Source organism: Ailuropoda melanoleuca, chromosome 3 (assembly GCF_002007445.2).
Source record: "Ailuropoda melanoleuca isolate Jingjing chromosome 3, ASM200744v2, whole genome shotgun sequence".
Classification (NCBI taxonomy): Eukaryota; Metazoa; Chordata; class Mammalia; order Carnivora; family Ursidae; genus Ailuropoda; species Ailuropoda melanoleuca.
In genome coordinates this window covers 42,859,389-42,868,081 of record NC_048220.1, presented here as the reverse complement: position 1 = coordinate 42,868,081, position 8,693 = coordinate 42,859,389, and the positions used below count along the sequence as shown (strand labels likewise).

At 47.7% G+C, this 8,693-nt stretch overlaps 1 protein-coding gene across 1 annotated transcript; it reads left to right on the top strand.

Moving 5' to 3' along the window:
* Window positions 1-1,597: 1,597 nt before the first annotated feature.
* On the top strand, window positions 1,598-5,978 carry HTR1A (5-hydroxytryptamine receptor 1A). The gene is made up of 2 exons (XM_002926305.3): window positions 1,598-4,207; window positions 5,369-5,978. The coding sequence occupies exon 1, from the start codon at window positions 2,220-2,222 to the stop codon at window positions 3,486-3,488; it is 1,269 nt and encodes a 422-aa protein (XP_002926351.1). The 5' UTR covers window positions 1,598-2,219; the 3' UTR covers window positions 3,489-4,207; window positions 5,369-5,978.
* The last annotated feature ends 2,715 nt before the right edge of the window (window positions 5,979-8,693 follow it).

The window sequence follows — 8,693 nt, the reverse complement described above, 5'->3', positions numbered from 1 at the left end:
TCTTTTGTTTGGTCTTGGAGAATTCAAAGCCATAAAATTCAGCTCAAATTTGAACACAACATCAAGACTACTGCTATCTAAGGTGAATCTGTGCATGTTAACTAGAGTCATACCTACTGATACCTGTTTGTAGGATTGCATTCTGCACTTTTCCTTCACTTCAGTCATGTAATCAGCATCTATGAGTGAACTTTGTTGTCTTACATTTTCTTTTTCTAGTAGATTGGGAGTCCCATTCTTTACCTATGTTCAAATGGGATTAAATTTGTCTTTCTTGGTAAAAGAAACAGCTTAGAACCAACCCATAGTAGTCTATTCATTTTCTATGTTGTCATCCCCATTTGTAAAATCCAATATCGTTCCCCCCCCCCATTAGTGACTGTGTGCAAAGATACAAGTTCCAAAGTGCAGCCTTTGTCAGCACAAAACCAACACAGGTGAAGATGTTTGCCGAGGTCTATTAATACCTCGTTCCTAGAAATAACTTCTGAACGGCTGGCTGCAGGCTTAAAGAGAGCTAGAGAATAGAACAGGCTTGATATACAAGATTAAGAGCAAGAAGGGGCAATCAAAGAAATTTTTGAAGAAAACAGAAGAAATACAAAATTCAATATTACTTCTTTTAATAACTGTATTTTTATTCTATGAAGTTATCGGATTGTCTCAATACCTGCTTAATTTCTGCAAGCCCAGGGTTTCTAGGTGGCTCTCCAAAGCGTTTGCCGGAAGGTGGCGATATAAGCCCTTATTGCCTAGAGCTGTCCCAAGTGCTGAAGCCGATATGGGCGCTTAAGACAAACTGCGGGCCAGCGACCAGGGATTCCACCACGATCCCCTAGGTTTGCGGGCTCGGGTAAGAGAAGCAGCAAAAGGCCATATAAAATACCCAACCTTATTTACAGAACACAGGCAAAAGATTCCCTTTCCTACATTTACCCGCCACAAAGCTATGAAACGTGGCAATATTTATTGAAATTAAAAAGGTAATGGTAATGGAAAGGCATGTGTATATGTATGGGTGTAGAATACACACCGAATTGAGTTTTTTTCCTTCACTTTGAGATGCAGATATTTACCTGTCCGTTGACACGCCCTTTATAATTCCTTTCCCCCCTAATTAACCAAGGTTAAAAAATAAATAAATAAAGCCACAGGCAACATCCTCCCCAAGGCAGTCAAGCTGGACTGTCAGATAATGAACTGCCTGGCTTCTTTCAAAAGCTAAGAAACACTTTCTCTTTCCAGTAATTAACAATAATTTACAGACGAACCCAGGACTGTCTACCTCCCCGTTCAGGGTCCATGTGGCTCCTTTTCTCATTTCCTATTGCCACTCTGTTGCTGCTAACTCTACTTAATAATTTGACAGAAATATGAAGCAATGGATGGTTAGGATCTTTCCCCCTCTCGAGTTTGGCTGGGTGAGAGGCGGAGTTATATGTTGTAATATTGGTCTGACCGGCGGCAGATCCTGTGGAAGCGAATTCTCAATCTCTGCCGACCAAAAGGGGTTAGAACGAAAAGACGCTGAGCTAGAGGGAGAGGAGGGCGGGGACCCAGAGGAAAGAGACACTCAGGGTTGGGGAAGTGTTAGGAGGGGAGGGTTAGCGTGGGAGGGAGGGACACTCTCAGAGCAGTCGGAGCGACACTGGGAAGGATAAAGAAAGGGGAGTGAGAAGAAGGAGAGAGACTGAAAAAGAAAGGAGAGGAGAAAGGAGGAGAGAAGGCTTTCTAGAGAGGAGACAGGAGGAGAGACTGGGAAAGAGAAAGGGAGAGAAGAAGGAAGGGGAAAGTCACAGAGTGACCCTAGAGGATGAGGCTTCTCTATTCCAGATACTTCTAAGATTGAAGACTGTTTGCTAGTGGGGAGACTCCGGCTCCGGCAGCCAGTTGGGCAGCGGCAAAGTAAAATGGACAGTGAGAAACAGACGTTCCAGCCACCTCTCCAACGCCCAGAGGTCCCGGAGCTGTTCTCTGGCGAACTCCTTTCCCAGCTGGAGTCTCTGAGCCTGCTAGACCAAGGGAGCCCAGGGAGCGCCTGGAAGCTGCTCCTCGGAGATGCCCTCGCCTGAGCAGTAAGAACTTCCTACTTGAGTCCCTGCATTCCCTCCACCTGAAACTCCCCAGGAGAGAGGGGTGGAAGACCCCAGGGGGAGGGGCGAGGGGGATCCTAACGCAGCACTTTCTCCCCTCCTCCTCCGCCCGCCGGGCGCGCAGGCATGGATGTGCTCAGCCCGGGACAGGGCAACAACACCACCTTGTCTGAGGGTCCCTTCGGGACACGCAGCAACGCCACTGGCATCTCCGATGTTACCTTCAGCTACCAAGTGATAACCTCCCTGCTGCTGGGCACGCTCATTTTCTGCGCGGTGCTGGGCAATGCGTGCGTGGTGGCCGCCATCGCCCTGGAGCGCTCCCTGCAGAATGTGGCCAACTATCTCATCGGCTCGCTGGCTGTCACCGACCTCATGGTTTCAGTGCTGGTGCTGCCCATGGCTGCGCTCTACCAGGTGCTCAACAAATGGACGCTGGGGCAAGTCACCTGTGACCTATTCATTGCCCTCGACGTGCTGTGCTGCACCTCGTCCATCCTGCACCTGTGCGCCATTGCACTGGACAGGTACTGGGCCATCACGGACCCCATCGACTACGTGAACAAGAGGACGCCCCGGCGCGCCGCCGCGCTTATCTCGCTCACTTGGCTCATTGGCTTCCTTATCTCCATCCCGCCCATGCTGGGTTGGCGCACCCCCGAAGACCGCTCGGACCCCGACGCGTGTACGATTAGCAAGGACCACGGCTACACTATCTACTCCACCTTTGGCGCTTTCTACATCCCACTGCTGCTCATGCTGGTTCTCTACGGGCGCATCTTCCGAGCTGCGCGCTTCCGCATCCGCAAAACAGTCAAGAAGGTGGAGAAGAAGGGAGCAGACACTCGCTTGGGGGTGTCGCCAGCCCCTCAGCCCAAGAAGAGCGTAAACGGCGAGCCCGGGAGCAGGGAATGGAGGCAGGGTGTGGAGAACAAAGCAGGGGGGGCTCTGTGCACCAATGGCGCGGTGAGGCAGGGTGACGACGGCGCCGCCCTGGAGGTCATTGAAGTGCACCGGGTGGGCAACTTCAAAGAGCACCTTCCGCTGCCCAGCGAGGCGGGTGCTATCCCTTGCGCCCCCGCCTCCTTCGAGAAGAAGAATGAGCGCAACGCGGAGGCCAAGCGCAAGATGGCCCTGGCCCGAGAGAGGAAAACGGTGAAGACGCTGGGTATCATCATGGGCACATTCATCCTCTGCTGGCTGCCCTTCTTCATCGTGGCCCTGGTCCTGCCCTTCTGCGAGAGCAGCTGCCACATGCCCACTCTGTTGGGCGCCATAATCAACTGGCTGGGCTACTCCAACTCTCTGCTCAACCCTGTCATTTACGCCTACTTCAACAAAGACTTCCAAAACGCGTTTAAGAAGATCATCAAGTGCAAGTTCTGCCGCCGATGATGGTGGGGGAGTAGTAGGCGAGTAGGCCCGCCCCATCCTTTCTGCCTCTTCCAGCCCTCTGGAATCAACACCTCTGATAACTCGCTACTTTTCTTCTGACTTTCTCGGCTGCTCCGGGTCCCCTGCTTCCAGATCTCGTCCCTCCCCGCCCGTCGCCCAATCCCCTGCTCGGAGGGAGCGCGTTTTGTGCAAAGAGCCCCAGCGGAGGGTCTGGAGGGCGTGGGGAACTCCCTGGTCTGTGTTAAGCGACCTTGGCTCAGACTTTGGGCTCAGAATCAGTTTTGATCCCTGCACTTGCCTCCTCCCTCTTCTGCACCCCAGATTTTCGCGGCGGAAGTTTAAGCCTCAGTCGTTCAAGGCAAAAAATCTACACAGAAAAATAAACTGTACACCCAGCTGCCGCGCCCACTAACGGCCCCCACCTGATCGCCCCACTGCTAGAACTTGGGTTTAAGGTTCAGGAGTTTGCTTCATTCCCTATTCCCCCCCTCAGTTTCATCCCTTCTTTCCGTCTTCTCTTTATGCCTTCCCCAGTCCCTATGCATAGGTTTGCTAGTCGGGAAAAGCCGGAGGGTCTGTTTTCCCCAGTGACTGTGGCGTCCCTGGGAATCCCCGCCTCCCTGTGTAGACTTGCAGAGTAACTCTTCCGCGCACAGCCCCCTGCTCTGTTTTCATGGACTCGAAACAAGTGGCCAGAAGCTGCCTCTCAGAATGGACTTGTAAGTACAAGCAAGGCTGGGCCAGCGGGGGAGAGCGAGGAGGGAGTGCGGAACGATTTTTTTCCTTGCTTGCCTTGGCGTCAGCACTCACCAAAGAAACTGACAGTGGGAAGGGAGAACGGACTTCGGTTTGTACAGGCTGCAGACGCGTCTGCACGTTCTGGCGTCGCCACTTACCTACCGCGGGCTGTGCCGGCCGGCCAAGGTGTGCGTGCTCAGGCCCCCGTCCGCCCACGGGCCCCGCGCCTCCGCAGCCGACTGCTGTCTGGTGTGCGCCCGACGCGCGCGCAAGAAAATAATCCGAACTAGAGCCAGTCCTCCGCCTGAGCCGCGGAACGCGCGGGACGCGCGCGACGCGCGCGACGGCGGATAAACCACCGGGTTTGCGCAAGTCGCTGGAGCTAGGTCCGGCGGGATGAAGGAGACTGGGCAAGCCAAAGGGGGTGGGCATGTAAGAGGGAGGAGACCTCAGTGTGCTCGGCCCGGGCTGCAGATGGCGCTCCTCTTGGAACCCGAAAGGGCAGTTTCATCCAAAGGATGCAGACTATTTCCTCCTAGTTACCCCTGTCCTTTCGGATAGAATAGTTTGGTTAGGCGCGTCCTAACACTACGTGGTATTTGTTCTGTAGGACGTCCAGCACAGATAGTTACCAGGACTTTGCTTTCCAAATAGGAATTCTAGGCTTCCAATCAAATGGGTCCCGATAGGTTTAGTACAGTCTGTGACCTCACGGGCAGTTACTTTAAATAATGGGGCCCCAAAGACTAGTTAGAGTGCTCTCGCTGAGGAGTCCCTGTACAGGGTTATGTTTGCTTCTTGGCCTGATGTGAGCCACAGGTCTAGGACAAACCAGTTTCTTGCCATTTGAATATATGGAGCACTCCAAGCTTTCTCCCCCACGAAAGTTACTCTTTCAACCTTGCCACTTCTGAGAATTCAGTTATAATCTTTACTGCCCCCAGAAGGGAAGTTATTTTGGTGCTCCGTTTGAATGTATATTTCCATCCACAGGACTGGGATCAGAAGGTTTGTTAGTTAGATGTAGCCTCTGATTTTCTGATGACTATCGGTGTGTTTTCCAGTAATTGCACAAAGTTATTGATTTTTACTCCCCTCTTTCTTCAACTGGACCTTTTGAATGATTGCGTCTGGTGTTTGAGAACGGTGTTGCAAAAGTTGCCAATGGAAAGTTCACGTGTGTTTAGGATTAAGACCTTGAAAAGACAGCTCTGTCGCCGAAGCCATTTTCTTGTTTGTCAACAGAATAAAGCCTCCATTTGGTATCTCTTTCTCCAACTGAAACTGAGAATAAACATCATACCCAGTTAAGATAAAGGGTAAGAACTCTGGACATTCAGTGGATGGTTTGTTTATGCATGTGTAATGCTGAGAAGGGGCTAGGGTGATAAGGTAGACTTCTTTCTTCAGTCCAAAAATTTTTCATTTGAAAATTCAATTTCTTTTTTTACTCATAATAATTTCAGTACAACTGTATGAAAAAAATAGACCTTTCTGTATGTCTTCCTTAATTATAGAACAGAGCATATATGTAAAATAATTCAAGCTCAAAATTTGTTTATCTAAATTATGCCTTGGCCAGCAAGTATTACATTCAAAGTCTTGAGTCTTCCATTTACTTGTATCTCTTACAGAACTCTATGGCAATGGTTTTTGGACATTTATTCTTCCTACTTCGGAGGAATTATATCAAAATGAGGAAGAAGCATCCAGTTGGAGTATAATTGCCAAGGCAACAGAGAAATTTGGGGCGTAAGTGCATAGCAGTCAACAGCCCCTGATGCTTTTTATTTCTTTTAGTCTTTGTATTAAGACAAAGTATATATGCATCAAAATTGGCCTTCACTTTACCCTGTGACAATAAAGGACTTTATTAATGGTAATGCTACAATAAACTGGTATCAGTAACACACGCATCTTTATTTTAATCGGAATTACTGTCTATTTGTATTTATTTGGGTTTTTTAAAAATTGAAGTTAAAAACACATGATCAGGAGAAGATTCTGCTATACAGATCAGAGATATGACACTTAGGGAAATAAATTTAGTTTTTAGTACTGAAACTCATTCTAAATGTGGGATTTCTTATTTAAAAAATCCTGTCTCTGAAAAGAGAAGGTCACATATCATTGTTTAGCCATGAAACCATGAATTTTCCCCGACTGACACCTATGGTTAAGACTTAGACATCTGTCTAATTAATATGGACAGGGTGGAGGACGTTGCAGAAGAGAAATGCGGCCTCTGATGAGAGCAACAAGAAACAACCACCTTTTGTGTTTTTAAAGCAGTGGACAGTCGGATGCCCCTCTGTCTACCCCACAACTTGCAGCTAGAAGAAAATAACCTCCCTGGGTTTCAAGTAAAGCAACTCATTATTTTGGCGTTTGTCACTCAATTAGAAGTGAAGGGGCATTTTCCTTTCTGTCTGGGTCTCACTTGTTAGTAGGGCTCTGTATGGAAGATCTATTACTATGGTAAAATTAAATTTTATGCTCTCTTTTCCCCTGCTGGAATCATCAGCAATGCCTCTTGTTTCCCAGGTTCTGTTTGTTAAATCCACTGCTTTCTGGTATGATGGCTGCAGGGCATGGTGAGCCCAGGTACACCTCCCGGGGGAACAGAAGGGTCTGGGATATTTTGGCCCCAGGAAGAGAGCACTCTGAAGCTGCAGGAAGCCTTGTACAGACAATATATGTGTACACATGTTCTCCCAATAATGAAGAGTAAAGACGGGACTGGGGAGAAGAAAAACTGTCTAGAATTTCTCTTCTGAAAACTGTTCCCTTAATGTGTCCCTGACCTTGAGTAAAATGATGCCTTTGGAACATTGGTCTTTTAGATTCTGGGTATCTCCCTTCTTGGCCCTTGTTCTCTGCTCTGGCATCTATTCCTCCAAGGGGACAAATGGCTTTCTGTTTTCTACAGGCCTTCCTGAGTCTCTATCAACACTCAAATTGAAAAAGAAAATAGTTATTCACTTCCAGTGTGACTAACAAGCCTGGGTAACATATTAGGGGCCACCATATGTCAGGCTCCGTGAAATAATGTTGAAATATGGGTCTACAAATTAATAGAAGATACTTTGGTCACCTTGAAGGAGTTTCCAACCTACTGGGGTATATAAGAACAAGCTATGAAAGCTAAGTGAATACTAATGGTAGAATATTAGTATCATCTCAACAGGACAAGTCGCAAGAGTTTGGCTCTGTAAGAATTCAGGGGGCAAACATCACTGTGACTGAGGGTGGGTAGGAAAGAGCGGGTAGGGAAAGCTGCATAAAGCGTCCAGGACTGAGCTGAGGGCACATGGATGGGGGTGGTATGAAAAGGCAGCCATTCTTTATGAGATCCAAAGACAACCTGATCCCTTCTTGTCAAATGGGGCCTGGGATGAAATTTGTGACTGCGTTGCTGGGTGCTGGTAGCCTGGGTTGGTTAAGGAGGTAGAGATCCTGGAAAAAGATGCAGGTTCACGGCTTCCCATGTCTTGTATCAGAAGGGTCTGGGAAGAGAGAGAAAAGATGAATCTAGATTAAGAGGAAGAATGTTTTGACAGAGTAAGGGAACAGCAAATGAATAGGGAGAGAATCATTAAACTATTAAATGTTGACAAAAGATTGATCAGGGTTAGGCACAAGACAGAATAATCCATACTTACGTAGTGTTTAAGTTTTTGCCAGGTGATTTTCACTCAATATACCATTTAAATTTGGGGGAGCAGATCATTTCAGAAATACCAATTAGACCACTTTAGCCAAAGCAGAAGATTCACATAGCACCCGGTAGGTATAGAAGAAAGTGCTAGAGATCATATGTGGAATCATTGTAATTCCAGGTTAAAAAGCTAGAACTATACTTTTAGTCAATGTGGTTCACTAAGAATGAAGACGGAAGAGTTCTGTTTAGAGCTAATTTCAATGACACAGGTAAAATAATGAAGACCTGATTGTGGGATGTCAGCAGGAGGAATGGAAAACCAGTTAGACATCAAAGAAAGAACTGGCAGGACTTAGTGTCTGGATGTGAGGAGGGAGGGAGTTGAAGATACTGAGGAGATGTGGGCAAATAACAGAAAAGGGGAAGTCAAGAGTTACTTCTCCTCTGGGTCTTGGTTTTTTTTTTTAGCTTGATCTGTAAATATAAAAAGGCTTTGTTCTCTGCTAAAAGAATTTCCAGCCCAGATGGCAGGGCCCTTCCGGGAAAGGTATTGATACATGTCACAGTTTGTCATTTGGGAGAGTATGTGAGGAATGATCCTCAGAGAACAATGCTTGGATCAATACTCTGATTGTTGATGCATTTTTCTTTTCTTTTAGTGGAATATGTTGTTTTTTGGAGAGGCCACAATTCCAAGGTGCTGCAGCAGCGTCTCAAGAAGGGTACCCCAAACAGACCATGATGGGCAGTGTGTTAAGGATACATGAAGCCCAGAAGACTGAGTCTGTCCAGTTGACCCAGTGGAG

Bases quoted from the DNA above. Each gene is read 5' to 3' on its own strand.
- HTR1A (XM_002926305.3), top strand. From the start codon at position 2,220: ATGGATGTGCTCAGCCCGGGACAGGGCAACAACACCACCTTGTCTGAG.